General features: G+C 37.7%; 2 protein-coding genes across 9 annotated transcripts in view; one reads left to right on the forward strand and one right to left on the reverse strand.

Moving 5' to 3' along the window:
- Window positions 1–2,371, forward strand: part of PHC3 (polyhomeotic homolog 3) — a 70,076-nt gene extending 67,705 nt beyond the window's left edge. For 7 of the 8 annotated variants that reach the window (XM_008705347.2, XM_008705348.2, XM_040621619.1 and 4 more), the window contains one exon: window positions 1,239–2,371. In XM_008705347.2, the coding sequence (XP_008703569.1) occupies window positions 1,239–1,393 (155 nt within the window). In that variant the 3' untranslated portion in view covers window positions 1,394–2,371. The remainder of the gene's footprint in view (window positions 1–1,238) is intronic. The other variant, XR_572025.2, reaches the window with a different exon arrangement.
- A 6,085-nt stretch (window positions 2,372–8,456) lies between these two features.
- Window positions 8,457–17,554, reverse strand: GPR160 (G protein-coupled receptor 160). Its single transcript, XM_008705346.2, has 2 exons — window positions 16,261–17,554; window positions 8,457–12,290 (listed from the first exon to the last, which is right to left on the reverse strand). Exon 2 carries the CDS (start codon window positions 12,216–12,218, stop codon window positions 11,202–11,204), a length of 1,017 nt encoding a protein of 338 aa, XP_008703568.1. The 5' UTR covers window positions 12,219–12,290; window positions 16,261–17,554; the 3' UTR covers window positions 8,457–11,201.
- Between the last annotated feature and the right edge of the window lie 2,758 nt (window positions 17,555–20,312).

Here is a 20,312-nt window from a genome sequence, read left to right on the forward strand (position 1 = left end):
AATGTATGTATTTAGCACCTAACAATGCTTTGTGCTTGGTACCGGGGTTATAGGGGTGACACCATTTTATGTAAACAAGTGGATGACACATTTGCAGTAAAAAGGATAATCATTCCAGCAAAGTTGTGCTCTTAAGCAGTGTAATGTAACCATTTCCATTATTTGTTATCTTTGTGTTTTCTCTTAGAATGCTGATTTGCATAAAATAGACTTGAAACTATTAGTTTTTACTCTTAAATTCATTTGTATAATTTCACTGTCTCTTCTAAGGAAGTTTCCACATTATTGCATTCTCTCCTTTCTTGGTTCCTTAACTCATTCCCTTCCCTGGTCCCTGGTTGGTTCTTTACCCTCAGTGGGGGAGTTTACTGAGTAGCCTGCTGTGCAGAATTTGGTAGATAGTAAGAACGTTTGAGGCTCAAGTAGGTGTTAGCGTTGGTACCTGCTAAAGCACCTGGTTTATACTGAGAGATAAACTATTATTTGTCAAGAGATTAGAGAGCAAGCTCATCATTTCAATGGGAATTTATGTTTTCTTATTAAAAGTGGAGACAAATCCAGTGATACCAAGATTTGAAGTTGAAATTACAAGTCAAGCAGTGTAATACATTTCAGCAGCACTGCAGTAGATTGACACTACAATCTTGTTTCAGTTCTTTCCTGAGTGAAAAATAAAAGTGTTTTGCATGTGCTTGGCAATTGAAGATTGTAAATTAGAATAAGGTACAGATGATAATGAAAGTGGTACTCTGGTACTTGAGAAAATATTTCTAAATTGTTACTCAAATGACAGAACATTGTATTTTATTTCTCTGTACCTGTACGAGAAGGGTGTATTATACAAAGACAAGTTCATGAGGTGTATTAACTAGTTAATGCAAACTTGTGATATGTGTGGCATGCTTTGAGGTAACATTGTCTTTTTTGTCAAGGTATGTTATATCTGAACTGATGAATCTACATTTTTCCTGACTCTTACTGATTATTTCTATAATAATATTTTTAGAACAAGAATTCCAAGTAAAGTGCTTTACCTGGATTTTGAATTCTTATTTTCAGAATGCCAAGAAATACTCTCTTCTTCAGGAGTGAACCCAAGACTACCATAAATAAATTTCATTTGTTTCTCAGCCTGGATTTCAGATACTCAGACCCACTGAGAACATAACTGTGACTATTAGAAGTAACATCTGATTTTATGTATTAATGCTAACTTCCTTCCTCTGATCAAATTCTAGGCTGCCAAGATATTGCAGATGAGTTCAGAGCACAGGAGATTGATGGACAGGCCCTTCTTTTGCTAAAAGAAGACCATCTTATGAGTGCAATGAATATCAAACTAGGCCCAGCCCTAAAGATCTGTGCACGCATCAACTCTCTGAAGGAATCGTAACAGGATCATGAGGCTGTGAGAAAATAGCACTTTTTACTCTTCTTAAACAGACCTGTGAGGTAAAGGCTCCAGGTGACCGAGAATGTTATCATATATTGTGCTGGATGGCCAAGCACGGTGGGGTCTCCGCATCAACAGCTGGCATTTCTTCTACAGATATAATTCATCATACATTTTCATAATTAGCCAACATTGGTAAAATTAATTTTACAGGTTACATGCAACAACGAAAGACTGATATAGAGGGCCATGATATTTTTCAAAGAAACGTGTTATACTAGATAATTTTTTAAAGGTGATGTTTATCGTTAATATAAAGAAACCTTTTAAAAGTAATTTAATGATTTACATTTCTCCTCTTTTGATTCGGTTTTCTTATACATTTTTCTACCCTGTAAGTTTTCTATAGGTTGTCATGAGGGATATAATTTAGGAGTAATTTAGGAATAGTTTAGGAGTCCAGTGACTGAAATTGTATGCAATGAGATATCAGTGTGCATTTTAAAAAATATTTATAGACAATTGCTTTGTCTATAAAAAAGGATTGCATTCTAGCATGAATAATACTCATCTGGAAGCCAGAAGAGTTGGTTTCTATTCCAAACTTGGCTAAGAATTTGGTGCGGCTAAGAAAGTTAGTTTTGCTCTTTGTTTTTGTATATTTAGAACAGTGGTTCTCAACAGAGGTCCGTTTTGCTTCCCAGGGGACATCTGACAATGTCTAGGGACATTTTGGTTGTCACAGCTTAGAGGGGCTGGGTAGGGTTGTTATTGGCATCTAGACCATGGAGGACAGGGGTGTTGCTAAATATCCCCCCATGCGTGGGACAGTCCTCCAAAACGAAGATTTATCTGGTCCAAAATGTCAAGTAGTGTCAAAGTTCGGAAAACCTCCTGTAGGAGTGATAAATGTTGCTCTTTTTTCCCCAGAGGGATATTTTGAAAAGATCGGGCACAATAAGGAATACATGATATGTGAAGTATCCTGCTGAAGTATGCTCCCCAGTTTTATGCATACTAGAAAAAAGGGGAACAGTCCACTACATTGACTTGTAAAATAAGGACTAGCGTACAAATAATCTCTCAGAAAGTACAGATTCATATTAATTATCTTCAGTGTCTGCTCTCTGCACTGATGAAGGCATAATGTGATTATACCTTATGAACCAGTGCATAACCTTTGCAAGTAGTCCAGGCTTACTTGGCACGACAGAAGTTTGTAGTGGATATGTGGTTGGTCTTTGGATTTTTCTCTAACCTTGAACATGCTGGGTCTAGCTAGAATGCACATTCCTTTTTCCTTGATTAAACCCTTGCATGCTTCCTACAAAGTACCCACCAAGTAATATCTCTTGGATCATCAGACCTAATTTTGTATGTACATGTTTTAGGGAAAAAAATTTTAAAGCAAAAATTTTCACTGAATAGTGTCCTATCAGAATTACGACATTAAAACAGATTCGTTGTGGGAGCCATGAGAGCCTTATAGTCCTGGACATAAAAAGAATTTGTTTTAATCTTTTTTTTTTTTAATCTTTGCCACAGGATGGAAATGTTTTAAAATTGAAGGAATATACACAGATACTTGGCAGAAGTTCAGTAAGTGGGGAAGAGTCCATGGGTTTCAGTCGTTGTCACTGCTCTTTTCAAAAGACTGTGTTGAGCTAGTAGAGGACTAAAGATGTCATGAAAGACATCACAGATATTTATCTTTTGGCTTTGTGTACATTAGAGAATGTTGATTATTTTTATACAAAAATACAGCGGGTAATTTTTTTAATCTTTAGATGCCTCTTGTTTGAATGTATGCTTTGTGGGATTCTGTTGTGTAGTAATCTTTGAGAAAAGCTGTTTACTGATAGTTACGTGTAGGATTAGAATGTGTAATATAGTGTAAGGCTCATGTTCCAGACCTACAATAGCTTGTAGTCTACGTTACATATTTCTTTATATCACGTTTTTAATTATTAGATTAAAGTTTCAAGGACAGGTAGGTACTCTACAGTCGGTTTTCATTTGTTAGCAGTTATTCGTTATGACAGAGTTGTCATATGCTTGACTTCCCCCCTCATCTTGCAGTTTCAGAACTCAAGTATAGGCTAAGCATTAGTAGCAGATGGTCTGCTGTAGGGGGGCGGGTGTGGAGGGCACAGAGGAAAATCTCCCCTGGAATTAAAACTTTTTCATAGGTAATCCACAAGCAATTGATTATTTGGGGATAGAATCCCCTAGCAATAATGATTACTTCCCATAACTATGTCATCTATAGCCTTTAAGGTATTAACTTTGAACTATGTATAGGTTCTCCTTTTATTTTACTCCCTTTTCCTAATATCAGTCATTATATACTAACGGAAAGCCCCGGTGCCTAGCACTGTGTTAAATATCCAAGAAAGCTCTTATAAGAAGGGGGGTTTTCCATTTGATGAGAGCACCTTATAATCTTAAATCTTGTAATACTCTCGAAAGTAGTCCACATCTTCTCTTGTTCTCACTTAAAACATACCTAGAAAATATACTTGGTTTTTCAAATGAGCTATTTTATTTAGAAATGGCTTATCTGCTCAATTGGTAGTTTTCCCTGTTGATGCCTCTGTTTCTTTCTAGAGGATTTAACCATCTTAAAGTCAGCTTCAGTTATGTATGATGGATATGGACGATAACACTGGGTGTCCACCTCTCTCCTAAGTTCTAAGCACAGTTCTAGTATGATGTAGGTGGGGACAGCGTTATTTTCTTTTTCCTTCATGCTACTAATTGTTCTAGGATTTTCACTGAGAAGGAATGACAAAAAGGGGACATGGGAAGTTCCTCCTACTTTTGCTACCTAAGTTTGCGTTTTTTGACTTCTTTAAACTGATGCACTCTTTTCCCATTGTGGGAAATAAAACCTACACGTTTCAAATTTTATTTGCTTTAAGCCATGTGTTCCTAAGAAAATAACACTGAGAGAGCTGGTTTGTAAACGTTTTTACATGACCTGGATTTTCATCAAGCCTTGTGTAGGCACGTGTCTGACAAGCTATGCAGCTTTCATATAATCACTACCGTATAAGGCAGAGTGCTGTCCCCAAACCTGTCACTTTTTACGTGGCATATAATTATTTCCAGGATGATACTTTCAATTTGCTGTGGCATCGCTAAACAGATGTTTTTCTTAGTCTCAGCTTAAGGGCTGTCACATAGGACTAGAGAAGGTGGAATGGGGGGGAAGACATGGTAGTGAAGAAGCTTGAGAATGGGAGAGGGGCAGACAAGAGACCTGCCACGTTGCTTATCCCACTTCAACACTGAACACATTTCTGCACTTTTAAAGTTAATATTCATGATTTACCTAGTGTTAAATAGAAATGATTTTTTTAGGTAGCCCATTGTTTGTTTTTGTTTCCTAGTGTGTTTAAACACTTAGAACTGTATGAAGTAAGTATTGTTGTGCCCATGCCTTTGAATAATTTTTGACTTAGCTAATAATCTTCATATATCTAGTGTGAAATTATGGTCAGACATTTATTCAGATACCAGTGTGAGACTGAAATCTGTTACAGTGTTCTGTATCACAGACTTGTTCAGTTAAATGTTATAAAGTCCTGTTATTTGCATTTGCAAGCTTCTGGTACCATCACAGCGTAAGTATGGTAGGAAGGCAGTATATAGATCGTATACTCTTAGGTTGTGTTTACACGCGTGTAAACTGTTTCGGAAAGAATAAACTATTATAGATGGATGGGAATGATGCTATCCTCACAGCCATATTGAGTAGCTGAAATCCTGATTGGACACACTGTTAAAAAGTTTTAAAGACATTTTAAACTAGAACCATGTGATTATAGTTTGTGGTTTGAAGATCCTCACCCTTAATGACTGGCAGGAACACAGGCTGCCTGTGTGCAACTGGCACTGAGCCTGACCCGACAGCCTCAGAGGGCCTTGCTTACTGCTTTCCTCCCCTAAAGCCTGTTCTAGCCGGAAGAGAACTGTGGGAAAACTTCTTAGACACCTTTGTCTGAAAATCCTTAGATTTTGTAGTAAGGTTAATTTTAGGAAGGCAATTGGGGCAAGACTTTCTAATACCTAACGGTCATGTTTCAGTGAAACCTCTGGGCAGTGGAAACTGGCCCATCTATGCACAATGTTTAGTCTGTTTCCTGTATACCATATATGTAGCTGGGCCTTGAGGAAGGCTTTCCAGGGAGAAGGATAGGGAAGTGGAGGAAGAGACAAACAGGAGGAAAAGCATTCCAGACCAGGGGATAGTACAGTTAAAGGAGTGAGGTTGTATAGTATAGATATGACCTTCAGTTCAAAATAATACAGTGTAATGGCTGGATCCCAGTTACAGCAATAAGATTCACCTGTAATCATACTGGTTCTTTCAGTCTGTCAAGTGATTCTGCCCTTAGGAGGACTTCCTGCCCCTAACAGGACTATTAATAAATAGTTCCAATGATACATAAGTTAGTGATTTTTGACTTCAGAAAAAGGTGACAACTTGTATTTGGAGAATATCTGTCAAAAACTCAAAGGTTAATTGTTACAATTGAGTTATTGGAATTATAGAGGACAGTATCCATTTTCAGATACCACAGTTGAATCAACCTTGTAGATTGTTATAAAGGCATTTTAAGATAGTATTTTGTTAGGTTGTATCTAAGAATTGGATGACTAAAGAGCTATAGCTTTCTCTCTATGGATTTCAACAGAAGCCTACCTCTTATTTCTTTGATGCACAGTAGTGTGGATCATGAAATGAATGGTTTAATTCACATTCATCAATATTGGTATTTTATCAGTCTATTTAGAGCATTTGATTTCATCTTGAAGATTGTGATTCAATTTAGATAAGCACAAATACAGTATTAGAAAAATAAATATGCAATCTTGCTAAAGTTTAATTTCAACCTATTATAAGCTGTACATCTTAAAAAAAATTCTTTGGGAAGACATTCCTTTTTTGTTAGTTCATAATATGTACCACTATATAGTTTCCTTCATAGCAGCAATACAAGCCATTTCTTCAATAATAAAAAATGTTGAAAATTATATTACCTTCTTTGGAAAAAGTTTCCTAAATTTTTAAGAATTTAAAGTTTTACATATTATTTTTTAGAGCTTATTTAATCTATTCTAAAATAATACTATGAGAAAGCTTTTTTTGAAAGTTGTAAAAGCACTAATACAAACAGCATCATTTCCCAAAGCACAGTGTTTGGCTTTTTCTGAACTTTCACTTGAGCTCACAGACGTTGAAAGGGAGTGGTCTCCCCCCTCCTCAGTTCTGAGGCCCAGCTTCTCTAATGAAAACCCGTTCTACTCAAACCCATGAACACACACCTCTTAAGTGCCATGTTCATGGGACCCTTTAGGAAAGGTTTTCCATGAATGTTTCATTTTTTTCTTTTTTTATAGCTTGTGAACATTTAATTTTATTTAAAGATGACAATTTTAATCTCAGATGTTGGAGAAGAGGGTACATTAGAGAAGTATTTGTTCCCACTACTTTTGAAAAGTATAATTGCTCTCAGTGATATTGATGGCGTCAGTATGAATCCACAGAAAGAAAACCTGTACAAAGGTTTTAAAATGTATTGTTGAAGAGAAATCTAATGATGAATTTTAATTCAGAAAAAACTTAATATAAATTTAAAATACTGTTATGCTAACATGCATAGTTTTAAATATAAGAGTAATTTAGTAAGTCCTTTTAGACCACCTATTTGACTCCAGTAATCTTCTTAAGGATTGATAGTAGCCATCATTTATTGGCTTAAAAGTTATGCTTTAGGGAATATTATCAGTGTTAAATCCATGTTTTGTGGAGCTTTAATTAATGGAGGTGAAGAAGTTGGTGTTTATGATAGTGGTGGGGCTGGTAGTGAAATAAACATCAATCTGTTTTAGAAAGGAGGAACTTTTTTTTAGTCTTGCCTCAAGCAAACCAGAAGGGTCCATTGCTTAAAATCTTTGTTTAGACTGTGTTGTTAAAGTCGTCTTTTGTTTTAGGTAGTACTAAATAGTCTACTTCAGTAGTAAATAATAGATGAACATAATCATTGAGTTAACGTGATGAATGAAGATAAAACGCTGGTTGGGGGGCTGGGAGTTTTACTTGCAGTTGTGGACTTAGGGGCGAGTGACACCTTCAGCCCCTCCTTAGCCTTTAATGTGTTCCGTCTTCTGAATACACAGTATGGAGCCTCTACTACTCAAAAGGCTGATTTTGGTTTAAATCATCTTTAAAGCACCTCCCAGCTCGAAATCTGTGATTCTAGGCCACATAATGGGGTATTTTTAAAGTTGCTTCTACTTAATTCTCTTTCACTTTTTGATGGTTCATTTCATACTAAGAGTTTTTGCTGAAAGGTAATTGTTAAGCGTCCATTTCCTGGGTCGCCTGCAGTCTTTGTTCTCTTACGGATTAAAGTAGAGAAGGAAAATTGTACAGACAAGCAAATGAGGGCATTTTTCTAAATGCTTCCTACTAGTTAACCACTGAACATATGAACTCATATGAACACTGTCATTCGTGCATCGATCCATTCATTTAGCAAACCATTTGAACACTTACTATGTGCAGTGTGTGGTAGACAGGACTTGATCTGGTAGTAAGTACAGACAAAATTCTAATTGTGGCTTTAAACGAACATGGACATTGTTATTACCCCTTACTGTACTGAATGTGAAGTTGGAACCGAGAGGGAAATTTTTATGCACTGGGCAAATAAAGTATTATTACATTAGATGACATCTAAGGGGTCTGAGTGAATCACAGCACAATATTCCTCAAACACATTTCACGTACTAACCATAGTCAGTCATATACCTGATTAGGATACAAAATCAAGGGTCCCTGATAAGGATTTACATGTTGAGACTGTTGCGACAGCCCATGTTTCTCAGAATTATTGACACTTGACTATTCCAGAGGTGTTGCTATACAGGGTGTGTGGCAGAACAATACAGAAAGAAGCTGGTGCTGATTTACTCTGCTTTTTTAACTACAAAAGCTTCACACCCAGTATTGACAGTGGAGTAACTTTCTAAAACTGAAAAGTCTCAAAGGAGATCGCTAAACAGGTTTTTTATTGTCTTTTGTTTATAAAGCAAGAAATTACACAAAATTTATTGTTACTACAAAATCTACTTTTTAGAAAGCACACATGTATTACATAGTAAAAGGGTTTCCTTTAAAATGCAGAACTGGTCAACATAAAAGCATCCCATGCTTGAACTGACAGCTACTTGGGGGATAAATATCGAATGGCACTGGTTAATCGGGTGAAGGTTCCTTACCACTTGGGGTTCTGGGAAATTACGTTCGCACTCCCGTTGAGCAGCAGTACACATTAACATCACCTGATGCCAGCGCTCCCCGTGAAGATACAAAGTGAAAATATCTTTTTTCCTCACCCCCTCAATATAAAAATATCTAATATTAAAAAAGACCTTTTATGCATCATAGTCGCAGCTTTTAAAGCAAGATGTCCCAATACATGTTAGATTAGAATCTAAAACGGATTGAAAGTAGAACACTGACATCTGAGTAACCAGATAGTCTCGGCTTAAAAAAAATTTGCCATGGTCTTAGTTAAAATTTACTTTTAAAATGTTTTAATTTACCTAACTTTTCAAATATGTTATGCTGTCAAAATAGCTATTGCATACTTTTTGTATATGTATTTTTAAATTTTAAAAAGCTAACGGAGTGTGCAAAGATGGTATAATTTTAGATGTCTGATTGCCAGTACACTTAATTAGATTCCCAGTCAACTCATTCAGAAGTCTGGTCTTGTTTTTTCCATTGGGAAAAAAAAAAAGTGAGTTCTAAAAACTATCTTCAGAGTGAGGCGTGAGCTGTGGTGAAGGCTGGAGTTGTAGACACAGTGTGCAGAGGGGTACTGACAGGAGAGGCAAGGGTGGGCATTTCAAGCCTCTGTTAAATTACTGCTTTTGTCTTCTTCTTTAAAAAAAAGTTACTTTGTTGATTTAACAAAGGCAAATTGTGTTTTTTTTTGATGTTTCAAGCACATGTTAACTGATTTTTAAATTCCTTTTGGTTCCCCCCACTGTTCTAAAAGAGGACTTTCATATTACTAAAACCTCAAAAGCTCATCTACCCAGGTTGAAAAAAGCATCACCAAGGGGAAAGGAAACCTTTTTTACTTTTACAGAAAACAGATGTGTTAAGATTATGTATAGATGTATTCTTTCCATTGGATATTGTATTAGAGTCTCCTTACAAGAGATGAAATAGTTTTAGCACTCTTAGCGTTCCTAGGCTGGTGTCTATAGCTACAGTTTTAAAATGTATAACCTGAAAATGAAGTTAATTTTGCATTATGAGAGCACACCATGATCTATGTAAAAAGACTGTCCATTTGGTGTATTTTTTTAAAAAAGAAAGCACTTTCATATTAACAAGTAGCATGTGTATGAATTTTAGATTTTCATATTTGTTGTGTCTGTATTCAGTGAAGTAAAATTGAGCATTCAGATGTTTGTTGATGGCAACATTAACTGTTAAATTAAAGCACCTTATACTCTGCTGCTTAAACTTGCTTGTAATTGCACCTTTTGTTACCTGCACATTTTCACATAGAATATTGTTGTTAACATTGCCTCGTGTGGGTCTGGATGGAAGGTTAGTGGGCCTACAGGATCATTTATTTATATTGTTTATATTACAATAATATATTGTAGACCAGTTGTAAGTTCATTTCTTTACAAATAAAAGCCTCTTCCATTTGGCTGGTCTATTGAATAATTTTTTTCTTTAAGCTTATGAGGGCTTTGAAATAGTTACAAAAATCTGCAGAGTGTAAATATCTTTACTAATTAAGTACAATATATTTTAAAGCATCTCAGTCCTATTTAATGGCCAGTTAGAAAGTGGTACAGTCAGGGGGAGAGTAACACCGAGAAGGAGGGGGACCAAGTTTGGAAATGGTGACAGGTAGTTCAACAAAGTGACTTCAGGTGATTCTGCCACTTAGACTGCTTTACTCTGGCAGTTCTGCCCATCAGCGGAGATCTGGCAATGTCTGGAGACATTCTGGTTGGCATGTCTCGGGCAGAGGGAAGGCACGCTGCTGAAGACCCTGCAGTGCACAGGGCAGTCTCCCACAACCAAGAATTACCCACCCCAGACTGTGAACAGTTACTTTTACAGTGTGATACACTGCCCATATGATTATGATTTGACATGCAAGTATGTGACCTATAAGTTATAAATGAAAATGAATCTGGTATGTCATGGAAAGAGACCTAGTCACTACTCCCAGTTCTGTAAGGTGAGCAACTAAAACTTTTTTTCCAGGAATATCCGTATTAAAAAGAGAGATATATTTTTGAAAATTACCGACATTTAAATTGAGCTAATCTTCCCTTTATGTTAAAAGAATATTTACACCAAATAATTTTAAGAAAATGATTCTTGATTTTCTTGCTCTGAATTTAATAAAAATGTTTATTTACATTTGTATATTATTGGCAGGAGAATCTCACATTGACATAACAGCTTGCATCCATTAGTTTTTTGGGTAACATGAAATCAGTATGGCCAAATATTAACTGGTTTCACTTTGTGTTAATATTGGTAACACGCAGTGCTCTGAACAGGTGTAAAAAATTGTCTTGGAATTATTTTGTTTTTAATACCATAGCCCCCAAAAGACACATTCTGCAAAGGTATGTAAGTTGGGGCCGGGGAAGGGAGCTTCAGTTCAGTTCAATCTTTGTAATTCCTCTCCCGTTTGTAAAATTACGATTCTTACTGTAGTTGTCAGTTTTAATGAGTTTTAACATGGCAACATTAACAAATTATTATTGATATAGGCTTTTCACTTTGCTCAAGATTATGAATTGTAAGTGGAATGAAGCAGCATTTCCAGCTGACGAATGGATCCACAGGTAATGCAATGTCTCCTGAATTAAGCTTGTGACAATTAAACCAATAAACTGTAGCAATGAGAAAGCTATTGACGAAGTACAACCACGGAATGTTCATCTCAATATATGCTGGAATCTGTACTTTAAGTAAAAGGATAATTACTTGAAGTAGTACAAATGGTAACCAGGTACCGAGAAAACAGATAATGAACTTGGGCAAGAGTGTTTTTTTAGAGCTCAAAGTGTAACTACAGTGGGATGAAAAGGGAAAATATAGGATAGTCTCATTCATATAGGAAGTCATCCTAACAGCCTGTACCAAAGCAGTAACTTCTGACCAAGAGGTTAGAAAAGCCACAAATAAAATCCCCACCATGGCAAATGACAGCCAGTAACTCTGAGTGCTACTGTAGAAAGGACACTGGTAAGAATAAATACTCTGTGCCTTCAGGCTGTGGTAGACAGCTGGATCTCCCAAAACGTAAGCAAGGACTGAAATCCAAATTAAAATTACTATAAAGAAATAAAATAATTTTTGACACTTAAATGCAAGCTTTGTGGTTTTAGAGAAATTCAGGTAATAATCTATACAAGCTGTCAGGAAAACCGGATAATGCAGAAAGCCGTAAGTGAAAGAAAGAATTTGAGTAAATAGGCAGATGTGGTATTTAGTAAACCTAATGCCTAAAAGCACAAAATCCCTGAAATAGAATATAATGGAAATGTTTACTAAAAGTAAAAGATCAATGAACGCTAGTGAAATGCAAAAATATTCCATAAAATTCTGGTAGATGATTTTTCTTCTCATTCCTAGTGTGAGGATATTCAGTAATATTTTCCCAAGTATAATCAAGAATAGCAGACAGTTACCATCTAGAGGCTGATTTGCTTGATGTAACTGGTACTGAAAAGAGCAGTTCTCTGAAGAAAGAGCAGTCATGGTTTTAGCTGAATTGCAGAAGGTCTGCTGAAGTACATAGGATAAAACACTGCTTTACTGTAGCTTCCATCCCTGTAAGGAAAGATGAAAAGAAAACCTGATGCTATGTCTGTTTTAAAGCTTTATTCTCAGGGCATCTGGGTGGTTTAGTCAGTTAAGTGTCTGCCTTCGGCTCAGGTCATGGTCCCAGGGTCCTGGGATCGAGTCCCGCATCGGGCTCCCTGCTCAGTGGGAAGCCTGCTTCTCCCTCTGCCACTCTCCTTGCTTGTGCCCACCCCGCATGTCAAATAAATAAATAAAAATCTTTAAAACAAACTTTATTTTCAAAGAACTAATTTAATTCAGTCACTTCCCAGATAATTACAGTTGATCCTTGAACAAGGAAGGAGTCAGGGGTGCTGACCCCTGTACAGTCAAAAATCTGTTATATAACTTTGACTCCCCCAGAACTTCACTACTAATATAGCCTACTGTTGACTGGAAGCCTTACTGGTAAGTCAGTTAACACGTATTTTGTATATGTGTTATATATTGTATTCTTACAGTAAAGTAAGCTAGAGAAAAGAAAATATTAGGAAACCATAAGGCAAATACGTATATAGCACTGTACCATATTTATTGGACAAATCTGCATATAAGTGGGCCTTTGCACTTCAAACCTGTGTTGTTCAGGGGCCCACTATATATAAATAGGAATTTATATTTCTCATAATACAGAATATGATCAGAAAGAATTAATGTGTACACTTCGGTCATTTTCTGAGACCCAGATGGTCCAGAACTCTCAGATCTATAAGCAAAATGTTACATATATTACTACAACTTCTGTCAAAGTACAGGTTTTAATAACTTGTAGAGATAGAAAAGTACTTTTAGCTACCAGAACCAAAACACAAAAATAGCAGCCTGACAAATACTCCTTAACGATCACTGATGGCTGTTAACCCAGTTTCACCCTGACTCCAGACAATGAGCATTATTACCGACCAGCTTTCTTTTTGTCAGTGAAGTTTATGATAGCATTTTGCTGCAGGATCATCATTCTGAAACTTGAAGATATAAATAGCAGACGGTAAAGCTGAAAATACCGGGGACATAGCCAAAGGAAAGAACAAGATTTCGCTTTGGGACCTGATCTTTCAGATATGGCACCCGGACAAATGAGGGAGTCCAGGGAAGGAACAGTGGTTGAGTATGGATATCAGAGAACATTAAGAACTGCTAGGTAAAGGCAAAGGGATAAGAGTTAAGGCTTGAGGGACTAAGGCATTTGGAGGGAGTAGTAGATGATGATGAAAAAGGTCAAAGGGGAAGAAATCAGAAAAAGGACGATGGAAGGAGAGGCACCTGGCTGGCTCAGTTGGTAGAGCCTGCGACTCTTGATTTCAGGGTAGTGAGTTTGGGCCCCACACTGGAGGTAGAAATTACTTTAAAAAAAAAAAAAAAAGGATGGAAGGAAGTTCAAGAAATTTATCATTAAAAAAAACACACGGTTGACCAAAAGTTGTTTCTGTAGGACTGTTCCACCACAGTGTTTATAAATAATGAAATACACAAATGTCAACAACTGGGAGATGGGTTAAAAATAATACAGGGTACATCCTTATGATACACTGTTAAGGCAACTACTAAAAATGCTTCTCCAGATAGGAGGAAGACTGTTTTCACTCTTTCTCTTCTGTACTCATTAAATGTTAAGCCTAATGAATTTGTTACATGTTAAAAATACAAATTTCTACAGTATGTTAAGTGAATTGCAGGTTACAGAATTCTGCCGCAACATCTAATTATTAAGACATTATACACATACAGAAAAAGACTAAAAGGGTACACATCGAGTTATGAATATAGTGTTACAGCGTTCTCTGAATTTCTCAAACTTCAAGGAAAAAAGTAAGGGAATATCAAGTCTGAAAAGTAAAAAACTGAATTTGCCTGAAACCAGATAAATGAGGATTAAATAATTTCAAGGGAGTCGTTGACGACATTGTCTGACGGTAAAGAAAAAAGATCAGGGTGAGGGAAGGCTATCCGTTCTCTCGACAGACTGAACCTAACTTGAGTCTTTCCATGTTGAGAAGAAAGTTGAGCTTCCTTGTTCATCTTTCCATTGTCCAACTTTAGCAAGACTCCTGCTAAGTGAGGTTAGCTAGACTCTGTCATCCTCGGAATCTGACCTCCTTCAATATCGGATTGGGTTCCTTATCTAACCACACCATCTTCCACTGATGACCTATCACCCTCTCCTGCCTTTAGCAAGAATCCCTTATTATCCCTGATGTTTCCTCAATAATATTCTACCCGCTAACCTCCACCTTGCTCCTTGGCTATAAATTCCCACTATTCTTTGTTGTATCCAGAGTTGAGCCCAATCTTTCTACCCAACTGCAGAATCCCACTGTGGTGGTCCCTACAGCTGGTGCAAGGGGCCTGGGTAAGTCTGCCTTACTGTTCTTGAGCAAGGGGCATGAATAATTTTTTCTTTAACATACTGTCATGGCTATAAATCTACCATGTCATAAGCTGACTTACTAAGGTACACAAATATGTATTTACACACACACACAGACACACGTGTATATATGTAAAGACAGTTACCAAAAAATCAGTTAATACCTACTTTCATAACTATAAAAGAACCAATGAAACAAGTTCTTTTGTATGCTCAATTTTCCCCCCAAATTATATATAGTTTAAATTACATAGTTTAACTTGACCCTTTCCCAAAAAGTTCCATTTAGATTTGATGTACAAAGGATTGACTCATGGCTACCACCTCGACAAATGCCACTGGCTTTATAAGTGGCGGTGTTTGGATAAGGAAGCCCAGATAGAATGATAATATATGAAGTCTTCCTTGTGCCAAGAAAAAACCCAGGCTGTTTTAAATAGCCGATGTTGGTTTGGAAGGGCTGTGAAGAGGGTAAATAGAGTAGGTTCATATTTATAAAGACCCCCATTCGAAGAAATGTATCTTTAGGATAAAAGAAACAGAATTATCTGCATCCTTTATAACTCATCCGAAACTAAATAAAGCTAAGGAACCCATTTTAAGTGGTAAGCATCCAAGGGATCTTTCCAGAGTTCCCACTACCTCACTGGCTCTCAGAGAGGGGCCGACTGGAAGGACAGAAAAGCACGCTAGTCCCTGGAAGAAGAAAGTCGCGAGAAGGACGATCAGCCATGGCCACCAAGGCACCAGCCAGGAACCTCTTTAGAAGAGGAGTAGAAGAATGAAGACAAGTTTGAAATGGAACACGTCAGAGAATCAGAAAGCTGTAAGAAACTAGAGATGAGGGGGAAAAGGCCCTGGGAAGATACGCAACTCGAGGCAATTTAAGCAACCAAAACGAAGTATATCGGAACAAGAGGTTCTAGTCGTTTTACACCAGTTCCTGAATATCGTGATCCTGGAAACCATTCAGAACTTTCTCGTGATACCAATTTTACACCACGCTTCCCCCATAAACCACTGAAAGTACTCAAAACTCCAGTATTTTGTTCTTTAAACAACCTCCCAAGACAAGAAATCCGTTGACAGGCTACCTGTCCTGAATTTTCCTTTGAAAAACGTTCACAATAACTGCAGGGGTCCAGAGATTTATAAGATAATGGCTCTTTTCCTGAATGATTTTTTAAAACTATGTATGAATCGACTCATATGTTTCATATACAAAGTGAGTAGTTAATGTGGAAGTCCTTTTAAGGCATCTTTGGGCTTTTTGATCTGGCCAGTTTAGAAGAATTAGCAGGAAACAAACCATGATTTCTTTTCACTGATCCAGTCTCTGGGTTCCTGTTTAAAGCAGGGGCACCTGGGTGGCTAAGCTGGTTAAGCATCTGACTCTTGATTTCAGCTCAGGTCATGATCTCAGGTTCCTGGATTGAGTGAGAGCCCTGTGGCCCTGTGTCAGGCTCTGAGCTCAGCAGGGACTCTGCTTGTCCCTCTCCCTCTGCCCTCCCCCTGCCTCGAGTTCTCTCTCAAATAAACAACAACAAACCCAATTAATTCTTAGCAACACATGACACTTAACATACTTACTCCGCTTTCTGCAGGTCTGTCTTGACTGATCATCTCAGTCGTACTGCCTTCAGTGATCTTACTTTTGGTACCTGGCATTCCAGAATGCCATGTGACTAAGCTCTGTGGGAGACAGAAAACATAAATAACCACCATTAACAGCAGTCATAGTGGGAGTTCACCGTAACTAACTGGCTCCAACTCTGCTTAGAAAAACTGTAACTTTCTGGGGGATTAGAGCCACTAATTAACTGCCTATGTTCTTTTCTTCCAGGGAAGGGAAGACAGAGGATACATTTAGGTTGAAGCCCCCGAAGACCCTAAGATACATGTACATATCACACGGCATCTATTTAAAGAAGTCCTGCTTGCATTGCAGTTTTTGCCCTGGGGCTTCAGAGTCTAAACCAGTAGTTCCCAAACTATTTGGTTTCAGGACCTTTTGACACGTGCTGCATGTAACATAAGTAACATTTTTTTTAATGGAAAATTACTGTATTTTCCCAAAAAGAAACATTTAGCGAGCAGAGTGGCATTTTTTCACATCTCACGAACTGCTCTGGTGCTCAGCTTGACGGCAGGCAGTGAGCTTCTCCTCTGCGGTCAGTTGTGCCATCGCCCATAAGGTAGCTTTTGCAAAGTCCTGTGTTCCATGATGAGAGTTCGAGAATACAAATACATAATATTGTACTCGGAGCTGTGTTATGCCATCTCAGGTTTTCCAGAACCAAGTGCATTCGGCAGCAGTATGTCAGGAGCGGGGTAACATCCCGGTCTCCTCTCGTACGGAAAACGGAACGAGCACTGTAGCTAGACTCGCTGATCCCAGTGAATGGAGAAAACCTATCGTAGAAATAACGGACTGAGCCTTGTTCGTCAGGGGTTTGCATACCTTTTACCTAGTAACCCTTACACCAATCCCAAAAGGTAGCGATTTCTCCGCACGCGGAAACAGGAGCGGGGTAAAGAAGCGCATCTCCCAAGGGTGGATGACTGATAACGCTGGAGCCGAAGTTCAAGCTCAGGTCTGAGTTCAAAGCCCATATTCTTCACTAAGTTACATTATGGCTCAACTCACAACTGGAGATGTAGAAAGGGACCCAAATTATGTACGTGAAAAAGTTCTGAAAAGGTAACATCCAATAAAAGTGACTAGGTTGATTACTGATACCCAAAGGACTGGAACTAATCTACGTGGATAATGTAATTTTATTCCTTTAAAAGGTAACTGTAAATAAACTTTTCAAAATATGGTCCTTGCTTGATGATATGTCAAAGTTCAGTTAAAAAAAGCAAAAAGTCATTCAACTGACAACTTTTAAAGAAACATGTTCTCATTCATTTACATAGTATAATTAAATCCAATATAGAAAGTTAAAATATAGGAAACAGGTTTTTATTTAACTTGTTTTTAAAAATAGGTAACATAATTTACATGGTAAAGAAGTCAAGTTATAGAAGTGTATGCTGTGAAAATTATTCATCCTGCCCACTCTCTCAACACTCCTTACCCCCAACTCCTCGCTATCCAGTCCAGTTCCCTCCCTAGATAAAACCATGATTACCAGTTACTTGTCTATCTTTCAGAGATACTCTAAAGCAAGGTTTAAAAAACAAACTTGAAATTTCCATGTTGTGGGGCGCCTGGGTGGCACAGCGGTTAAGCGTCTGCCTTCGGCTCAGGGCGTGATCCTGGCGATCCGGGATCGAGCCCCACATCAGGCTCCTCCGCTATGAGCCTGCTTCTTCCTCTCCCACTTCCCCTGCTTGTGTTCCCTCTCTCACTGGCTGTCTCTCTCTCTGTCGAATAAATAAATAAAATCTTTAAAAAAAAAAAAAAAAAAAAAAAAAAGAAATTTCCATGTTGTTAAGGCAGTTAGCAAAGGATTCTTGATCTGCCCTTTCCCAAGTCTCATTCGTGTACTGATAAAATCACATAAGAGCTGCAAAAGTAGAGCACCCCAAAATAGGAGTCAATGATCAGTCAGATCAGGAGTAATTCCCACCAACCCCAAACATGAGGCTGGCCATGAGGAAGGTCAGCGAGGCCAGGCAGGAAGACAGGAAGTAAGGATGATCCTGGAGTAGGGGGAGAGGTGAGCTCTTTTTCCTGGAGTGTAGAATTACAGTGCTCACTCCTACCTACTTCTCTGCTTCTAGGCCCATGTGGACATTTCAGTTCCTTGACCCTTAAAATTAGGTGGGCCCGTGATGTGGCTATTTCTAGCCAAAAGGTTATGAGGCCAAAGCATTTAATTGCAGAGGAGAGCCCCTTCAGTGTTCTCTTCTCCTGCCACAGGAAATAAAGAGGCCATGTGTTCCCGATGGTACAGCTCAAGATGGTGGAGCCTCTGTCAGCCTGGGTCCTTGAGTGACTGTAGGACAAGGCCCCTGATGACTCACAGTGGATGTATGGTGTAAGCAAGAAATAAAAGTCTGTCATATTACGCTGTAAGGATTTGTGATTATTTCTTATGGCCTATCCTAACTAACACATTTCCATAGAATTTGAAAATTTTCAACAGCATGTATTATTTATATTATCAGAATTTTAAAAAGGTATAGTAGAAAACAACTTTGAAAAGCAACAGTGCAAATGTCAGAAAATGGGTAAAATAAAAGCCCACTTTTAATTCCCAATACATTAACTGCTTTTGCATTGTTTTGTTCTGGTTTTCTTTACATTTGTCTGTTTTGGAAAAGAAGGTCTCAATTCAATGACCTAAGTTTCCACCTTAAAAAAGTGTGAATTAAACCCAAAGTAAGCTAAAGGAAGGCTCTAAGAACAGAAAACAATGAAGTTTATAAAAGAAACAGAACAGCCAGTGAACCAAAAGCTGGTTCTTTGGAAAAACAACAACAACAATAACAACAACGAATTGATAAAACTTCAGCCAAACTAAGCAAGAACCTACCAAAATTAGGAAAGAGAGGACCTCACTACAGATCCTACAAACATTAAAAGGATGATAAGGGACAGTTATGAATAATTTTAATAAATGAGACAACTGTCACGGAACATAAATTTCTGGAGGGACACCACCAAATCTCAGTCAAAAAGATCCCGAACAATGTCTGTGAAACTCCTTTTGCACTTAAACACCTTCCCACAAAGAAAACCTCGGCTCAATGTAGATGAATTCCACTAAACATTTAAGGAGGAAACACCAACCCTGAAAGAAAACAGAAGACAGAAACACCTCCTAACTTCTTTTACAAGACCAGAATCACCCTGATACCAAAAGCAAAAGCATTTCCAGAAAACTAAAGGAGAAAAACCGTATGATCATCTGAAAGCATTTAACAAAATCCAACATGATTAAAGCTTCCACAAACAACGAGAGGGAACTTGCCAACCAGATAAAAAGCGGCTACGAAAAACCTAAAACCTACATCTAACCTCATGCTTAGTGGTGAAAGAGTGGCCATTCCCCCCCTAAGATCCACCTTCACTCCTCAACATAGTTTGGACACCCTATCCAGTGCAACAGGCCTTAAGGGGAAATAAAAGGCATGAAGACTAGAAAGAAAGAAGTAAAACCGTAGTCATGGGTCATGTACTTAGAAAATCTAAAGAATCTATAATAAATCTAAAAGTAACAATTTAGCAAGATTGCAGGTTTTTAAAAAATCATATTTCTAGACAGTAGTGATAAACAATTGAAAAATGAAATAACATTTTATTAGCATTAAAAATATGAAACATTTAGGGATAAATTTGACAAAAGCACAGGCAAGCACAGTGTTCTGAAAATTTTAAACAATATGGGAAAAAATTAAAGACCTAAATCAATGAAGATATATATCATGGGTTGGAAGACTCAGTATATTTTTTTGTTGTTGAAACTGGCAAGCTGATTCTACAATTTTTATGGAAATGTAAAGGACTGAGCAGAGCCAAAATAATTTTTTTTTTTAAAGATTTCATTTATTTATGTGACAGAGAGACAGCCAGCGAGAGAGGGAACACAAGCAGGGGGAGTGGGAGAGGAAGCAGCAGGCTCCTAGCGGAGGAGCCTGATGTGGGGCTCGATCCCGGAACGCCGGGATCACGCCCTGAGCCGAAGGCAGAC

This window comes from Ursus maritimus, unplaced genomic scaffold, assembly GCF_017311325.1.
Source record: "Ursus maritimus isolate PB19 unplaced genomic scaffold, ASM1731132v1 scaffold_4, whole genome shotgun sequence".
NCBI lineage: Eukaryota > Metazoa > Chordata > Mammalia > Carnivora > Ursidae > Ursus > Ursus maritimus.

Excerpts from the sequence above, each read along its gene's own strand:
- GPR160 (XM_008705346.2), bottom strand. The coding sequence starts at position 12,218 with ATGACTGCTCTTTCTTCAGAGAACTGCTCTTTTCAGTACCAGTTACAT.